This window comes from Lycium ferocissimum, chromosome 9 (genome assembly GCF_029784015.1).
Source record: "Lycium ferocissimum isolate CSIRO_LF1 chromosome 9, AGI_CSIRO_Lferr_CH_V1, whole genome shotgun sequence".
In the NCBI taxonomy this organism is placed as follows: Eukaryota; Viridiplantae; Streptophyta; class Magnoliopsida; order Solanales; family Solanaceae; genus Lycium; species Lycium ferocissimum.
In genome coordinates this window covers 43,146,711-43,166,200 of record NC_081350.1, presented here as the reverse complement: position 1 = coordinate 43,166,200, position 19,490 = coordinate 43,146,711, and the positions used below count along the sequence as shown (strand labels likewise).

Sequence of the window (19,490 nt, the reverse complement as noted above, 5' to 3'; positions counted from 1 at the left end):
AAATGGAAGCAAGTAGAAGCTTCTGAGTGATTTTTGAAAAAAATAATAAAGGAATGAAAGAAGTAATTACAAAATTGTCCTTGGAATTTTTTTATTTTTACCTTTATACCCCTGTGTGTTCGTCCATGTTAGTCCTCCAACTGCCACTTCTAATACTTTTTTTTGCGCGGAGTGCCCTTCTTTTCGGCTGGTCTTTATATTTTGCCCTTCATTTATGCCTTCTTTAATTTTTGCCCCTGCCGCCTGTTTAATGAATATTTTTTGACGAAATTACCCTTATCCCATTAAAACCCTTTCTATTTCGGCAGTTGCCCTTTTCTTTTCTTTTTTTGCTTCTTCGTTCCTCATCCGTTTTGTGTCCGTGTTATACGTTTCTAAAATTTAGGTACGAATTTGGATATTTTGCTCGTTTCAATATTTGTTTTTATGTTGAATTGATATCTTTGTCTTCGTCGTTTTTATATTTAATTTATCCTTTTCGATTTAAAATTATAGTATTTTTGTTACGGTGTCTATGATTTTTTGAACTTTAGTTTCGTTCCCCATGTATATATTCCTTGGTTTTTTGAATGTCGTATTATGAATGTCGTAATATGTTTTAGTTAATTTTGATATGCGTTTTTGGTTTTCTCTTTGTTGAATCTTTGAAGTTTTTTGTCTGTGAAACATTTGTTTTTATGTTGTTCTTGTTGTTTTTGTTTAATAATCTAGGTTTTGTGAAGAATGTGTTTGTCCGAGGCAACGTATGCCGGTCCGGCAGTTGTTGCTTTTTGAATTTGAAGTTATGCAGGGATTCCGGCATAAAGTTATGTTTGTTCCGCATAACTTCATGAATTAAGTTAATTTATGTGTGTCTTGGTTTTTTGGTGTTGTATTGTTAATAATTTTGGTTTTTATGCAATCTTTATGTGTTTTGGTGTTGTTTTGTTAATAATGTTGGCCTTTTATGCAATCTTATGTGTTTTGGTTGTTTCTTCTATTATGTATTTGTGTGTGTGCAGTATTGATTTTTTTATCATGGATATGTTAATTATTTTCATTCTCATTTTTGGTTTATTCTTATGTAAACTCTTGGTTTCGTTGACATTAATTTTTTCTTTTATGCGAGGAACATCCCTTGGTTAAGTTTGAACATTGGGTTGAAGGAGGTGGCGTATGTGGAGTGGTGATTTTCATTTTTATTTGATTTTGTCCTTTTTGAGTGTCTCTCAATTGGAGTTGTTGAAAAAGGGTGTGTTTGGAATAGGTTTATGGATTTGGTTGATGTCCCTCGAGTGATAGTATTTTCCATTGCTTGATCTTATCGCAACTTTCATCTAGTAATGATAGTGCGTAAAGTTTAAGATTTTTTGATCGCGCGCGTGTGTTTGATTCGAGTCTTTCCGTCTTATTCTTTTGGGTTGGATTCTTGTGTTGGCGATTTTAGTGTTGTGTCTAGCGGACCAAATAGATTGTTGAGACTTTATTTTCCAAATAGGATAGAATAAGGTTGTGTGATCTCGAGGAGTTTTTCTGACATCAAGTCAAGTAATCGTACTAGTGGTTTTTGGGAAAGATCTAGTGATGTCGTTAGACTTGCCGAGGTCTATATATTGGAGAGGGTTTTGTTGGGTCGTAACGAGAAACGTGTTGTTAAAGGTCATCTAATGAAGATAATTGATATTTACGCTTCGAGTGTCTTATCCGGGTTCCCTTAGTTTTAATTGGTTGGTACGGTCGATTCGTGGTTGTGTGAAGACTTTCAGCATGCCATCTACACGTTATATGATTAGTGGTTTCCCTTACGCTTTAAATGTGTATGGTCGTTTAAGTTTTCCCTATCTTTCGAGGGTTTCAAGTTTTCATGGTCCGTCTCTCTCGTATGTTGTCTTGTGGTCCTTCAAAGCAAGTTGATTATAAAGTTATTACCGATAATTTCTTCCATGCCGAAAAGTATGTGTTTCCACTTTTGTCGATGCTTCTTTTTCGGGTTCTTTTTTCCCTCTTGTTATTTTTTGTGTTTTTGTCTAATTGATGCGTTTATATTGTGTTATAGCGATTCAAGAAATTTATTGTCCATCTTTGTTGTTGTTGGTACGAACAAGAGATCTTTGGATTATCCAGCTTGCACTTAAATTTCCCGATGATTCAAAGCCCTTGTTCTTCCCGTATGTTTTTCCATCCGAAGTTACTTCTCAAATAGTTGATGTAAGTTGTACTTTGCCTTGTGTTTTTGGTTGTTTAGTACCGAATTAAGTTAGAGGCCTTGTGGTGAGTATTTTAGTAGGTGACATTTTTGTAGTCTTTTCTCGTTTTGGTTATGGAAATTAAAGTTTATGTACTCGGGGCATACATTTTGGTTTTGCAAACGTAGAATCCGCCCTTCCGCATACATTTCTCCTTTCATATTTCGATTCCGCCCACGGCAAGATACCGTTCTCTATTTGAGACTTATTTTAGTAGGTAAAACTTAAAATACGCTCTTCCGGCATACATTTCTCCTTTCATATTAGAGTTCGCCGCTACCGCAAACTCGTTTTCATTTTCGTGCTTAAGTTCGCTCGGTCCGATACTTATTCAACATTAATTTAATGACATCAAAAGTAATGCGTTGTTTTATTGATCCGTTATACAGTGGTGTTTTGTCTAGTGCGAAGAATCAACTTGACGATGAACGATCTACAATTGTCAATCAAGTAAACGTATGGCTTTTTATTTTTTAGAGGCCTTCTCCCGCAGTATTTTAGTAGGACATTTTTGTAGTCTTTTCGTTTTGGTTATGGAAATTAAAGTTTATGCCCCTTGGGCATACTTTTGGTTTTGCAACGTAGAATCCGCCTTCCGCATACATTTCTCCTCTTTCATATTTCGGCTTCCGCCCTACCGATACCTCGGTTTTCATTTTGAGACTTATTTTACTAGGTAACACATTTTGCGTCTTCTCTCGTTTTGGTTTTGAAATGAAAGTTTATGCTCGAGGCATATTTTTTTGTCTTTGTAAACTTAAAAATCTGCCCTTCCGGCATACATTTCTCTCATATTAGAGTTCGCCTCAATGCAAGACCGTTTTCATTTTTCGTGCTTAAGTTCTGGCGCGTCCGAGATACTTATTCAACATTAATTTAATGACATCAAAAGTAATGTGTTGTTTTATTGATCCGTTATACAGTGTTTTGTCTAGTGAAGAATCAACTTGATGATGAACGATCTACAATTGTCAATCAAGTAAACGTATGGCTTTTTATTTTTTTATTTTTGAGTTTGTTAATATGATATGTATACTTTGCATGCCGCATTCGTTGTTTTTGTTTATTCTCATTTTCTTTTCTTCTTTGTTTAATTTTTTTTTTTTTCGTTGTTTTGTAGTCTTTGGATAGCCGTTTGAAGAATTGATAAAAATTTTGTCAAAAGCGATTAAGGCCGTGGATAGCTTAGTTCGTGTACACGATGAAACAAAGTCATGTGTAGCAACAAAGTGCTAAAAGAACTTGTTTGGAAAGTAGACTTGACATTGAAAGTAAATTTGATATCATGGATTTATCAGTTGAAAGTCGGTTCGATCGCATAGCGAAAACAAATCTTGTAAAGCTTGTGCATCTGGTAAAAGACAACCAGATTTGGGTTATTCAGTGAATGATGAGGTGAAGTTCCAAGATTTGCAGGAATCTTGTAAAGCAAGATCTGTGAAGAAAGCAAAAAAATAGATAGTTTTAGTTGAGCAAGATCTGTGAAGAAAGGAAAAAATAGTTTGTCTTAGTTATTTTTGCACTATGTAATTTTGTTTTTTTTGGTGCGCCCTTGTGTTTTTTGTAAATGCAAATCGAAAGTACAACTTGTTTTGTGTTATAAATTTCAACTTTAACCACCTTTGTAATTTGATGGTGTTCATTTTTTAATCTCAACTTCGTCCGTTCATAAAAGCTGCTATTTTGTTGAAAATCCAAGTTATCCGTTTCCATCACAACTTCATGGTTGTTATATAATAAGTTTGCCTACGGGTCGGCATAGTTTCTCGTTATGTAAATAGAAGTTCCGCCCATTCCGAGCGAGAAATTAAGTTAAGAAAACTTGCCATAACCAAGAACAAAGACAAACCATTTGAAGTTATTTGACCAAACAAAATGCATTTATTGGGATTATGTTGTGACGGGAAGTTGTTTTTTTGTTGAAAACCAAATTTATGGTGGTTATGTAATAGGAGTTTGCCGGGGTCGGCATACTTTGTCATTTTATGAATAGAAGTTCCGCCCATTCCGGCATAAATTAAGTTTGCATAGTTTGTTTGTGTTATAAATTTCAACTTTAATCCCCACTTTGTAATTTGATGGTGTTAATTTTTAATCTCAACTTATCCGTTCATAAAAGCTGTTATTTTGTTGAAAATCCAAGTTATGCCACTTTCCATCACAACTTCATGGTGGTTTGTAATAGAATTTTGCCGGGTCGGCATAGTTTCTCATTTTATAAATAGAAGTTCTGCCCATTACGGCATAATTTAATTTCGAAAAGTTGCCAAAACCAAGAACAAAGACAAACCCTTTGAAGTTATTGACCAGACAAAATGCATTTATTGGGGATTATTTGTGACGTAATCTTGTTATTTTGTTGAAAACAAAAGTTATGCCATTTGCATCACAACTTTATGATGGTTATGTTATAAGAGTTTGCCGGGGTCGGCATACTTTGTCATTTTATTAATAGAAGTTCCGCTCTTTCAGGCAGAAATTAAGTTCGTAGAACTTGCCACAATCAAGAAACAAAGACAAAAGAAGATAACAACTTAATAAAAGAAAATAATAAAAGAAAGAGTGAAACTTAGTGTTAATTGTATTGTGCCGAATGTTTTATCCAATTTTCCAAAGATTTTAAAATGTTTTATAAGCAACAAAGCCCATAAGTATGCCGCTAACGGCATACTTATTTATTTTTTAAGCGGAAGACCCGCCGGTTCCGGCATAAATTTGAAACATGAAAACAACAGAGAGAATAATATTGTTATGTCCCAAGGCATACATCTATTAAACTTACCAGGATGTAGTATTTGAGATACCAATTTTGTTTCCCCGGCAAAAACTGTTATACCTGCCACAGGAGGCATAAATTATAAAACTGGATAATTAAATTTGATGATTTTTTTTTCTTTTTCCTCAATGTTTTATGGTAGAGAATTGTAGATTTCATGTAGGGACATTTATCTCTTTCTCTTATATAGTTTTTTATTATCAACAACAAGAAGATAACAACTTAGTAAAAGAAAATAATAAAAGAAAGAATGGACAGAAGAATAAATGTGTGATTGATGCTTGAAGTCTCAGTCTTAGTACTACCAAAGTTTTGCCATTTCTTTCAGGCAGAGTGCGCATTATGCATCAAGAATCATAAGATAAATTCATATAAACCATGTATAAGAGTGTGATGTTAGGATGACAATTTCCTCTTCCTGTATCGTCTTGAAAATGGATTGAGAGCTGGACTGTGGTTACAGGTTGCCCTAGTGTGTCCAAAGAACTTGCATCTACCACATCTGTATGTGTACTTTGTCGATTCTCTTCTTGGGCGATACCTTTTTGTTTGTTTTCTTCCAGGTCTTATTTTAACATCAGGCGGCATTATTTTAATATCCATAATGTTTTGTGGAATAATCCATGAGTCTTGATTTCCAACCGATAGTATTTCACCTTTGTATGTCTCTTGTGCTTGTTTCTTGAACCGATCCGCACGGTATGTAGATTTTGGCAAACTTCTTTTATCTATAACCGCCATGGCATGTGTGCACGGTAACTCGTCGGTTTGGAACTCCAAGCACTCACAAGTCATATTCTTCGTGTCTACATTGTATTGATATCCTTCATCTTTCACAACAAATTTGACGGGAGTTATGTTTTCTACCTGTGGAAATTGATAATATAAATGAGTGATATTTTTTCGGGCAATTTTCAGATTATGTGAGAGTTATGCCCTTTCCGGCATACTTCCTGTACAAAGGAAAATAAGAGTCCGCCTTCCGGCGTAACTATTTATAAAATAGGGTCTTAGTTGTTCCTTTGTCAAGCATAACTTTTGTGTTTGTTTGATTTTAAACTATACATTTCTCATAAAACTAAGATTTGAGGTGTATGTTGGTAAAATCTACTTACTTTCATTGTGAGTATAAAAACAGTGTCATAATTATGCCCTTACCGCATAATTCCATGCTAGTTAAAATAAGAATGTGCCCTCCTTCCGCGTAAATGAAGTATAAAAATGGGGTCATAGTTCTTCCTTTATACATGATAACTTTTTTGTTTGGTTAAAATTAAACTATGCATTGCTCACCAAACTAATATTGAAGTGTATGTTGGGAAAATGTACTTACTTTCATTGTGAAGCCTCTACTTATCTTTTCAAGCAGAATCTTTTCAGCCCAACATGTCGTGTCATGGGACGGTCTGTTGCATCCAATTTTCTCTCGGTAAAACCAATTTTGCGGCTTGTTCGGATGTAATCAATACATGCCATTATTGGCAACTCCCTTGCTTTCCTCAATACAGAATTCATTGTCTCGACATTGTTCGTTGTGAGCATGTTGTAACGCCTGTTGGTGTGGAATGAACGTGCCCATCTTTCTGGTGGTTCTTCTTCTATGTATTCTGCAGCTTTTGGGTCGATTTGTTGTATCTGTGACATATAGGTACGAAACTCTGCCTGTTTGTAGGTAGTTGCTGCATTGTAGAACAGTGATAGGATCGCTTCAGATGGGAAATATTTTTGCAAGTTCTTCTCCATGTGGTAGATGCATATTCCATGCTGGGTATCTGGATACGCTCTTTGATTGCGCTGCAATTGATGCGTGGCGATCGGAAAGAATTGATAGGTCTTTGCGCGTGCCAAACACCTTTTTCACGTGTCCGAAGAACCACCGTAGGATTCATTATTCTCGAGTCCGCAATACCAAATGCTAGTGGAAATATGCTTGTTGTTTCCATCTTTTGCTACAGCTATCATGAGCACACCGCGGTATTTTGATTTCAAGAAGGTTGCATCCACCATTATTACTCGGTCCGCAGTGTTTCCAACCCTCAATTGATGCTCCATAAGCGAAAAAAGCATACTTAAACTTATTGTCAGCGGTCCATTTGATGTTAGCAACTGTCCCAGGATTTCTTAATTTCATCATGTGAAGATATTGCGGTAGAAGTGTGTAGTTATTTTCTGGGGTTCCTCTTATGACATTATAAGCGTGTTGGAGGGAACGCCATGCTTTGTGGTAACCAATGTGCAAGCCATATCTCGCTTCTCATTTCTTCAATGACAAATTTGGGTGTTATCTCTTGTAGTGTATGGCGTACTAGGTCCGTAATGTATTCCGCTATGACTTTTGAAGTTGCATTCCTCATGTCGAGGTGATGAAATTTATTGAACAACTATGTCTCTTTTCAAAGTTAACTACTTTGAAAAGTTCGATCCTCGAACCTTGAACCGTGGAAACGCCAAATGCAGTTGGTTCAACACATCCGATGTAATACCGTTGCGTGCATGACTTTTCTACCTTGTACCGTTGATGACGAGTAATTGCAATGTTATTCATGCACTTTTTCACGGTATCTTTGTCTTTGAATAAAATGCCAACTTCTATTTGATCAATCGATGCACTAGGTGTCAAAATTTGTGTATCATTTTGTATCCTCTTCCTCTTGAGTGTCTTTCTTTTGTTGCATGGCTGTGTTTCTGCCTCTTCAACTGTCATGCTCGGAGTAAGTGAATTCATTGAAGTTGGATGCTGAGAAAGGTCATTGTTTACAACTTGCTCAATGTTTGGCGATTGCCATTGTAGCTGCTGAGGTGTATGGTTAGGAGTTACTATCTCGCTCTGCTCATGTGGAATCCCAAGGTTATGTCCAATAGGGCTGTGTTGTTCATCATCCAAGCCAATTTCGGACATGTCTTCTTCATAAGCAATGCAAAGTTGTTTGTCAATTTCCTCTATGGTTTGTCCTTCTGTCATTAGGATAGAGTCATTATGTTGTTCTTGTAATGGGTGGTTCTCCGCATCAGCTGAATTGAACTCTAATATGAAACGGGAATTTCTGAAGTTGTCATTGTTGTTGAGCAGGTACAGGCAAGTGTGAAGATCAATGTCGTTTTTTACACGCATCCCTTTGGATGTTTTCTCACTGGTGTCAAACCATATGTTGGCCTCTTTTTGCTGAGTATGTTGTGTATGCCCCGCAAATATCTGTCGAGTGAATTGTTGAAAATTTACACCATCATTGACAAGTATTAGCTTGGTTTCATGATTAACATAATTGTAGGCGGCGTCCCATTTGCCGTCAAGGCTACGTAGATGCATCTTGGTGTCATTTTTTTTGTTAAACTTCCTGCATAAAGAGAGATTCACTTGAGAAAAAACCAAAATGAAATGTATTTAAGTTGTTAGTTTTGAAAATTTGAGTTCTGCCCTTCCCAGCAGGTTTTTGTATGTAATGTCATGAAGTATGCCTGAAACGGCATACTCTACCATTTTGTAAACAAAAGTTCTGCCGCTACCAAAGATTCTTCAAAAACGGAATAATCGTTTCGCAATGGTTATTCCAATGAAATTGCAACAGTTATTTTCATGAAAATGAAAAACCTCCTCTGTCTTTATCCAATTTAAATCAAATCCATGCAACAGTTATTCCAATTTAAAATGGACTAATTTATACTTCTATATAAACCAACACAACTTTGAAGAGGAAAAAAAAAAAACACTTTACTTCTGAAAACCAGATATAATCACATACAAAATGAACCAAAACCAACATATTGTACATGTTAATGGTGGCCACGGGCAAGCACATGAACATGCCCATCCTCATAACCAAATCCATCCTAATATTGCAAATTTGCAAATTACTCATGAAATTGCTGATATCAAAAGAGATATAGATTTTCTGAGGGCTCTTTACGGTGCTCTAAGTAGAGAAAATGATGATCTGAAGAGAATTACGATTTGTAAGGCAGAGGTTATTCCAAAGACACTGGCCAAGTTGACGATGGGGCAATTTGGAATGGGTACACGTGAAATTAGAACCGATGATGGTAGTTTGGTACTTATGAAGTTAGGATTTTATGTTGCCTTTTATGGCATACTTGTTCGAAGTTTGTTCGTAACTTTGCCGAACGGCATGCTCTACTACTTTGTAAATTGCACTTTTGCCGTCTCCGGCATACTTGTTATTAAGGTGGTTCGTAACAATGCCGTTAACGGCATACTCTACTCCCGTAAATTGAACTTTTGCCTCCTTCGACATAAGCACTTTTTGTTTTGTCGATGATAATGCAAAGAATTGTTTTTGGTTAAAAAAAAATTAAAAAAAAGAAAACCTCCTCTACCTTCATCCAAATAAAATCAAATGCCTGCAATGCTTATTCCAATTAGAGGATTGACTCAACCGGACTGATTTATACTTCTACATAAAAGAACTTTTGCCTTCTCCGGCATACTTTTTATGAAATTGGTTCAAAACATTGCCGTTAACGGCATAATCTACTCTTTTGTAAATTGAACTTTTGCCTCCTCCGGCATAATGAATTTTTGTTTTGCTGATGATAATGCAGTAACTGGACTAATTTATACTTCTACATAAACCAGAACTTTTGCCTTCTCCGGCATACTTGTTATGAAATTGGTTCAAAACATTGCCGTTAACGGCATAATCTACTCTTTTGTAAATTGAACTTTTGCCTCCTCCGGCATAATGAATTTTTGTTTTGCTGATGATAATGCAAAGAATTGTTTTTGGTTAAAAAAAATTAAAAAAATGAAAACCTCCTCTACCTTCATCCAAATAAAATCAAATGCCTCACAAATGCTTATTCCAATTAGAGGATTGACTCAACCGGACCGATTTATACTTCTACATAAACCTTAACTTTTGCCTTCTCCGCATACTTTTTATGAAATTGGTTCAAAACATTGCCGTTAACGGCATACTCTACTCTTTTGTAAATTGAACTTTTGCCTCCTCCGCATAATGAATTTTTGTTTTGCCGATGATAATGCAAAGAATTGTTTTTGGTTAAAAAAAATTAAAAAAATGAAAACCTCCTCTACCTTCATCCAAATAAAATCAAATGCCCGCAATGCTTATTCCAATTAGAGGATTGACTCAACTCGGACCGATTTATACTTCTACATAAACTTAACTTTTGCCTTCTCCGCATACTTTTTATGAAATTGGTTCAAAACATTGCCGTTAACGGCATACTCTACTCTTTTGTAAATTGAACTTTTGCCTCCTCCGCATAATGAATTTTTGTTTTGTTGATGATAATGCAAAGAATCGGACTAATTTATACTTCTACATAAACCAGAACTTTTGCCTTCTCCGGCATACTTGTTATGAAATTGGTTCAAAACATTGCCGTTAACGGCATAATCTACTCTTTTGTAAATTGAACTTTTGCCTCCTCCGGCATACTTGTTCTAAATTTGCACACAGTTTACCTTAATTCAAGTTTAAATCGATAAGCATTGATCGATTTAAATTGAATTTACTATAATTACAATTTCAAGTAAATAAGCATTGTATACTAATTTAATTAAGGTATAAAGTAGTTAAAATCGAACAAAGCATTAAATCCAATCGATTCTATTTTGCCGAATAATTTTATAGTGCGTAATGTTCAATCCGAGTCGTATGTCATCTCGTTTCTTAATAATCGTGTCGTAGAAGATGATCTTTTTCAAATATTAACCATCTAAACTCCATAAAATCGTTAAATTGAGTTGAATTAAGATTTGTACCTTTTACCGATATTGTAGCAAAAAATCAATGGAGAAATCGCTTGAAACAACGATTTGAATAATTGAGAAATCTGTTTGGGAACGAAGTGGGAACGAAGGATTTGAGTTGTTGGTTTTAAACGATAGTAAGGATTTGAGTTGTTGTGTTTTATATGTATATATTTATACGGTTAGGGGTAGTAATGTCTTTTTACTATGTTAGTTTTGCTCGGTTAAGGGCAATAATTAAAGACCACCCGTAAAACTTTTATACATATGGTGATTATGTATATTGTGTCATATAAAATGGGCATAGATGCGGTATAAGATTTCTATCTTTTTTTTTTTTTTTACTTAACCTATCATAAGTATGTACTAATAAATTATTTTGGCTATTACGGTGCTCCGTATATAATTAGAAACTTAAGACATTGGAAAATGCCTTTTGAGAATGTAATATCCATCTTAGTTTCTTTTTAGGATATTAAACAAGATCGCAATAAACATCCGACTAATTTATTTTATCGCTTGTAATAATATTCAATTAATTTGATTATAGAATTACAAATAAGTAGGTAAGATATGACCCATGGAACTACACAAATGTAATCGGTTGTAATAGTAACTTTTAAAACATGAAGCTTGATAATAATATATTCGTAACTACTTTTGAAAAAGTAATCCTTACCCGTACTTTCTCTTGTCTAATGAATATTAGTACTACGGGAGTACTAAAAAAGCTATGGAGATTGGAGGAGAGATAAGTAAGAGACTGCCACATTAAAGTTTGATGGGGGCCACTTTTTTGGATAGTCATTCAAAAATGCTGCAAATGCAGCGCGTGGTATAGAAATACCAACTGAATAAATCCACCATTATCGACTTAACGCGGATACTTTTAATTACACGATATTGTTTGATTTTTTAATATGAGGTCCACATTTTTTTTTGATATTGCTTGATTTTTTAATATGAGGTCCACGTTTTTTTTTTTTTTTCCATGAGGTGGAGGTGGACGACAAAACCACCTCCAAACTCATGCTTCTATATTGACTTAATGAGGGATACTTTGGGGAATTACATGGATATTTCTTGATTTTTTTAATATGGGGTCCACATTTTTTTTATATTAATTGATTTTTTAATATAGAATCCACGTTTTTTTTTTATATTGCTTGATTTTTTAATATGAGGTCCATTTTTTTTTTTTTTGTACATGAGTTGGAGGTGGACGACGAAACCACCTCCAAACTCATGCTTCCATTTTTTTTTTTTTTTTTTTTTTTTTGCATGAGCTGGAGGTGGACGACGAAACCACCTCCAAACTCATGCTTCTATATTGACTTAATGAGGGATTCTTCGGGAATTATATGGATATTGCTTGATTTTTTAATATGGGGTCTACATTTTTTTTATATTAATTGATTTTTTAATATGGGATCCACGTTTTTTTTTTTTTTTTTTTATATTGCTTGATTTTTTTTTAATATGAGGTCGGCTTTTTTTTTTTTTTTTTTTTGTTTTGTGAGTTGGAGGTGGACGAAACCACCTCCAAACTCATGCTTCTATATAGTAGATATATAATTAGTATTAGTAAAGTAAAGCAAAGTTGACCAGGAGCATTCACATTTATCCCACAGGCCACAACCATATACCAGTGCACAAGCAAAGTTGACCAGGAGTATTCACATTTATCCCACAGGCCACAACCATATACCAGTGCACACTTATCTTCTCAATTCTTGAAAAACTTTGCTAAATGCCACCATCATCACCAATACCCATAGAAACTAAAATATCACAAAATGGCCAAAAAAATAATTTTCCAGCTCCCAAAATCTTAATTTCGATTCTCACTTTCCTCTTCTTAATCTCCCAGGTAAATTCTCAGCCAAATTCCAATCAAGAAAACACCATTTTACTCAAATTAAAACAACATTGGTCTACTTCACCTAACGTCACAAAATGGACTTCATCATTAGACCATTGTTCTTGGCCTGGAATTATTTGTACCCAAAATTCAGTCACAAGGATTCAACTTGCTTATGGAAATATCACTAAACCAATCCCACAATTCATTTGTGATCTTAAGAATCTCACCTCTCTTGATTTGAACCAGAATTCCATCCCTGGACACTTTCCTAATATTTACAACTGCTCAAATCTTGAATTCTTAGACCTTTCTTATAACTACATGGATGGCACGCTTCCTGAGGACATTAACCGCCTTTCGGTTAATCTTCAGTACTTAAACTTAACTGCCAACAACTTCAATGGTGATATACCTAAAGGGATTGGTGGATTAAGTCAGCTCAGAGTACTCGAGCTAACCGCAAATCACTTTGATGGTTCTTTCCCTGAAGAAATAGGCAATTTATTGAATCTTGAATCACTTGTGTTGAGCTTAAATAAGTTTGCTCCACAACCAATTCCATCAAGATTCACACAGTTGAAGAAATTAAGGAAGTTTTGGATGACAGAAGCAAATTTGGTTGGAAATATCCCTGAAAATATTGGTAACATGACAAGTCTTGAATTTTTAGACTTGTCCACAAATGGATTGAGTGGTAAAATTCCTGATGGTTTATTTCAGTTGAAGAATTTGAGTATAGTTTATCTATACACAAACAGATTATCAGGAATTATTCCTCAGGCAGTTAATTCATTGAATTTAGATTTTGTTGATTTGTGTAACAACAGTTTGACTGGGAATATACCAGAAGATTTTGGTAAGTTGACAAAGTTGACTGGATTGTCTTTGTTTTCCAACCAATTATCAGAAGAAATACCATTGAGTATAGGGAAGTTACCATCTTTGGTAACTGTTAAGCTATTTGGGAACAGGTTATCTGGTGAAATTCCGCCTGATTTTGGTCTATTCTCTAAGCTTGAAGATTTCCAGGTTTCACAAAACCAACTTGTTGGAAAGTTACCTGAAGGTATTTGCAATAACAAGGCCTTATCGAAGATGATGGCTTTTGGCAACAAACTTACAGGTAAGGGTGTCAATTAGGAGGGTTGAGCCAAATTTGGTGAGTCAAAATGAGTTGAGTTAATAAATATGTTGTTATTGACCACCCAAAAGTGGGGAATTTGCACGATTGTCCTTAATCGAGGGTGGTCTTTAATATTTGCCCCTCAAATTGCTGGTCTTTAATTTTTGCTTTTCGCCTAAAACTCCTGGGTTATGGGTTCGAACCTCGCTCAGTAAATTTAAAAAAAAATCACAAAGCAAAGTTTGACTTTTGACTTCAGGTATAAAGCAAACTCTCCCTTAAGGCAGAGTTTTGCTGAAAGACAAACCTCTACCTCAATTTTTTTACTCAACTGGAATTTTGCAAACCTCTACCTTACGGCATAACTTTTGTCCGAATAGGCCAAATATTCCTATGAAACTCTGCCTTGCGAATTTTTTTTGTTTTTTTGACTGAGCCGGGATTCGAACTAAGAACATCGGGGTATTAGGCGAAAGACAAAAATTAAAAACCGGTGCCCTTGAAGGGCAATCCACGCAAAAAAAGCCCAAAGTTTCATCAGTTGAAATGGGCTAAAAAATGGGTCATAGCACAACCTGCCCAGTTCTTAATAAGTTTTAGTTTCTTTTTTTGTTCTGTCTACTTTAACTTGTCCATTGTACTGAAAATAGATGTCCGATTTGGGAAACCGAAAGATAACTTAATATTTTATACCTATTTTACCTTATTATTATCAAGTACTATTCATTTCCGAACATTTTATTTGTTGCTTCTTAAAGGATGTGCTAAGTCAAAGACCGATGGAGGGAGTACCTAATGAACCTAATTTTTTCTTTATTATGGCTGATATATAACAGGAGTATCCAATAAGAAAAACATCTTTTTTGAAAATATTTTGTTAAAGTTACGTTAATTTAGGTTATATATAAGCCCAATCTAGGCTATATATCAGCGAATTATTAGATGGCTGTAATGGGTTGGCAGCTGGCCATATATTCATGAGCTAATTTTGTCACCCCTACTTACAGGTGAACTGCCAGCTTCACTTGGAAATTGTTCCACTCTGAAGTTCATTCGAGTCGAAAATAACCGTATTTCTGGTGAGATCCCTGATGGATTATGGACAGCAGAGAAATTATCAACCTTGTTGATACATGATAACTTTTTCACTGGTCAGCTTCCACATAGAGTTGCATCAAATTTATCCCTAGTTGATATTAGCAAGAACAAGTTTTCGGGCGAATTACCAACTGGAATGAGTACTTGGTACAGTCTAAGTGTGTTTAGAGCCAGTAATAATCTCTTAAGTGGTCAAATCCCTCAAGAGTTAACTGTTCTTCCAGAATTAACCATACTTTTTCTTGATGGTAATCATTTTTCTGGAAAATTTCCTTCGAATATATCGTCATGGAAGTCTCTTGTAACTTTAAATTGCAGGAAAAACCAGCTTTCAGGCCAAATCCCTTCTTCACTTGGCCTTTTACCAAATCTCATTGATTTGGACTTGTCAAGTAATCAATTTTCAGGTGAAATTCCAAGTGAATTAGGTAACTTAAGGCTAACTTCATTTAACCTGTCATCTAATCGCCTGTCCGGTAAAATCCCAAGTCAGTTAGAGACAGTTTTTTCCACGAGCTTCTTGAATAATCCCGGACTTTGTGGAAGTAATTGCAAGGGGGAAACTAGGTCAGACAAATTGACGGTTAAACTTGTTGCAGCTCTTGCTAGTTTAGCAGGAGTTACTTTCCTCGTGGCGGTTTTATATAGTCTGTTTGTGTTGAGAAGACACAGAAAAAGAAAGCAAGAATTGGTTCCAACATGGAAGCAAACATCATTCCACAAGTTAGACTTCACAGAATCAGACATTTTGCCAAATCTGACGGAAAACAACATAATCGGAACTGGAGGATCCGGACAGGTGTACCTCGTGCCCTTAAGCCGATCAGGAAACTACGTTGCTGTTAAGAGTATTTGGAGAAACGAAAGGCTGGATCGCAAGCATGAGAAAGAGTTTCTTGCAGAAGTTCAGATACTAGGCACGATTCGACACTCAAATATAGTGAAACTGTTATGCTGCATCTTCAGTGAAGAGTCAAAGCTTCTTGTTTATGAGTATATGGAGAATAGGAGCTTAGATATATGGCTTCATTCGAAGAAGAGGTTGAATAGTGCTTCGGGTTCCGCACCATATTTGGTCTTGGAATGGCCTAAGAGGCTGCAAATTGCAATAGCAGCTGCTCGGGGTCTTTGCTACATGCACCACGACTGCTCACCGCCTATTATTCATCGCGATGTGAAGTCGAGCAATGTCTTATTGGATACTCAGTTCAATGCAAAAATTGCAGATTTTGGCCTAGCCAGGATGCTACTCAAGCCTGGAGATAATACAGTGACTGCAGTAGCTGGCTCTTTTGGGTACATTGCACCAGGTATAAGACCATCGACTTATCTATAGCCTCATTGTAGAGTTAAAAAGTTGGGTTGATCTCTAACCCTATTTTTCTCCCCTTCCTCCAAAACACAATTCAATAACATATCAAGGGGTCGTTTAGTTCAGTACTAGTTATGCATGGATTATAATGCAGGGTTGTGTATGCAATAACTAATAATGTAGATGTTACTATGCCACTTTAAGGGCCTTTTTCCTTTAGTTACTCTTATACACGTAGTGCTAATACATGTACTCAGGTCGTTTGGTTGTTGGTTAGAGTTATGCAGGTATTAGTATATGCAGGGTTTAGTTATTCATGTATTAGTTATTTCATTTTCTATCCTGTATAAAATAATACATAGAATCCTTCATAACTTGTACATGTATTAGTTATGCGGGATTGTAAGCCGGTAACCAAACATGGTACTAGTTATGCTCGTTTTGATACATGAATGACTCTCTTCCAAACCAGCAACCAAACCACCCCTTAGTACACCGAATATCGCATAACTTATACGAGCATTGCTAATACATGTTGATTCTTTCATGTTGGTATTTCCAGAGTATGCGCGACAAACTAGAGTGACAGAGAAAGTTGATGTGTATAGCTTTGGAGTCATCCTTTTGGAACTGGTGACTGGAAAAGAAGCCAATCTTGGAGATGAAGATTCATGTCTTGCAGACTGGGCATGGCGCCAAATTCAAAAAGGACACCCTATGGCCGATTTATTGGACGAGGACATCAAAGAAACGCGATACTGTGATGAAATCTGCACTGTGTTAAAGCTCGGAATCTTTTGCACCAGCACATTGCCTTCATCAAGGCCTACAATGAAAGAGGTTCTGCAGATCTTGATCCAATGTAACAACAGTTCACCTACATCTGGAGAAAAGAAAAGTGAAACAGAACATGATGTTTTACCACTTCTTATGAACTCTAGGAGTGAGAGGATTGAAGAAAATGATGGTAATGGTTTTATATCACTTATTTGATGGCATTAGAATATGATAAGAGTAAGAAAAGCAAAGAATAAGACCAAAGATAATGTATTAGGTAGTGGATACTAAGATTGTACATACTGTATTAGATCCATAGTGTTGCTACAGAAAATTTTCCTTTTCAATGTTGTCTTTACTCATTAAATAACTGGCAAGAAGGAACATTAAAGCCATAAACTGAAGATCAATTAGATAATGAACTGTTGGTTCTGAGCATACCTAACCATTTTTCAACAATTCGAAGTGCTTTCCATCCAACGAAGCAAATGATTGACACATCATGCCATCTGACGAAACAAAAAATACCAAAAAGTTAGAAGTCACATCTAATAACATTGATTCAATTGGCAATAAATGCCACCAAAGCCCAATACTGTAGAAGAAATTAAATAAAGTACTCCAAATTGAAATCCATATGTATCTATGCGATCGAATATAGAATTCTGTTTACTCAATATTGAAACGAGGATATGCTTCGTAAAAATCCAGAAAATTAGAAACAAGGAAGATTGCACTACCTCAGTAATAATAACTTTCTTTTTGGCAACAATAAATCTTGTAAAGATTACACAAAAATGTGTCAACTAAAAGAACTTTATCTGTATCCTAGCTTTATCTCTGGCCAGTGAAGAAAAGATTTAAGCTTAAACTTGGAACAATATTTACAATTACTATTTAATAATATTGGTATTTTACAATATTTACAATTACTATTTAATAATATTGGTATTTGAATTATTATTACATTGTGATGAATCAAAATTCTATATCGCTATATTAATAGGGGAAAGAACCCATATCAAAGGAATGTGTCTCCAGAGCCCAACGAAGCTGCAATTGTGTACTATTATGGCGATGTTACGATTTTCAGTTTGTTCTCGTGAGAAAATGATCAAAATGGTCCTTAATGTATGGGGGTTGGACTATTTTAGTTCTTCTTATGTAATACGTAACCAAAATAGTCCTTAATGTATGAAAAAAGTGACCATTTTAGTTCTTCATATATACCATACAACCGAAATAGTTGTATGAAAAAAGTGATCATTTTAATCCTAGACATTAAAAGCAATCGTACAAGTAATAAAAATCTGTTAAGTTTAACCAACCACTTTTTTTAGTTCTTTCTTTTGTGACTAATCGCTTGACACAGAGGAAAGGAGAAAAAAGTTTTAACAACCCAAAGACAATGTGATACTTCTTCTGCAAAGTGATTCTTCAAAATAGGCTAAAATATTTAAAGAGATTTCTACTAAATTATGCAAATGTTTATGTTTTCTATTAGTCAATCTTGCTACAGTATATATGCTCTATGCTATAGCGACATTTCGAACTCGAGTAGTTTCCTTGAAATTTCTGAGCAATTTCACAGTAAAATCTAATAAAGTTAAAGACTTGTTAAGTCGTTGAGTCAATTCCCAACCAGAAGGAGACCAGCATTTTTTTATTGATCTCTTTTTAATTTTGCGTCTTTTTTTATTTTTGATTTGTATTCCAATTTTGCGCTCGTAGAAATTTTTTAAAAGAGAGCGGTTTCATTATTTTGCTAGGAAGTAAAGCGGTTAGGGTGCGAACTATAAAAAAAAAAAATATAGGACAGGATGCAAATTACAAAACAGGATGTACGTTAGGGTTGCAAAATGCAACGGAATCCTCGGTATTCCTAAACTTGCCCTTTTTTTTCATTTTGACACCTCAACTAAGTGTTGTTCTTATTAAATCCTGAACTTGGTCTCAAGTGTGTCTATCAAACACAATCTGACTTACATGACATATATGGTGAGTTTCATTTTTTTTAGTCTCGCGCGTGAATGTCAATCGCATCCTACGTGGAAAATTTAACCAATTAAAACATCCCACCATTTTAATTTGGGCAATTCGCAAGAATGCCCTTATTTTGGGGTGGTCTTTAATTTTTGCCCATTAAATTGGTGGTCTTTAATATTTGCCCTTCGGGTAATACTATGAGGTTTGGGGTTCGAACCCATGCTCGGTCAAAAAAAAAAAAATCGCAAGGCAGAGTTTGTAGCAAGTTAGGCCTTAGGCAGAGTTTTGAATGCAAAACTCTACCTGGAGGCAGAGGTTGCAAAACTCTGTCTTGCGAATCTCAACTTACGCTTTGCGATTTTTTTAAAAAAAAAATTGACTGAGTGAGGATTCGAACCCGGAACCAAGGGGCTTCTAGCGAAGGGCAAGACTTAAAGACCACCAATTTGAGGGGCAAAACTTAAAGACCGTTGCCTTTGAAGGGCAATCCGCACAAAAAAAATGTTTTAATTATACACATTACATATTAAGTTTTGTTCTGGTTTTTTAGTTTTCAGTTTTGGTTTCTTATTTTTCAGTTTTTGATTTTCTAGTT

At 35.3% G+C, this 19,490-nt stretch overlaps 1 protein-coding gene and 1 long non-coding RNA gene across 2 annotated transcripts in view; both read left to right on the top strand.

The window, feature by feature from the left end:
• Positions 1-17,256, top strand: part of LOC132030966 (uncharacterized) — a 41,278-nt gene extending 24,022 nt beyond the window's left edge. Inside the window, exon 2 of the long non-coding RNA XR_009408144.1 lies at positions 17,191-17,256. This is a non-coding gene — a long non-coding RNA (uncharacterized LOC132030966). The remainder of the gene's footprint in view (positions 1-17,190) is intronic.
• LOC132030962 (receptor-like protein kinase 5) lies at positions 12,397-17,256 on the top strand. Its single transcript, XM_059420769.1, has 3 exons — positions 12,397-13,722; positions 14,730-16,130; positions 16,695-17,256. The coding sequence occupies exons 1-3, from the start codon at positions 12,486-12,488 to the stop codon at positions 17,123-17,125; spliced, it is 3,069 nt and encodes a 1,022-aa protein (XP_059276752.1). The 5' UTR covers positions 12,397-12,485; the 3' UTR covers positions 17,126-17,256.
• Positions 17,257-19,490: the final 2,234 nt, after the last annotated feature.

Coding starts and splice junctions, on each gene's coding strand:
- LOC132030962 (XM_059420769.1), top strand. CDS start 12,486: ATGCCACCATCATCACCAATACCCATAGAAACTAAAATATCACAAAAT. Junction 13,723..14,729: donor TTTTGGCAACAAACTTACAG/GTAAGGGTGTCA, acceptor CCCTACTTACAG/GTGAACTGCCAGCTTCACTT. Junction 16,131..16,694: donor TTTTGGGTACATTGCACCAG/GTATAAGACCAT, acceptor TGGTATTTCCAG/AGTATGCGCGACAAACTAGA.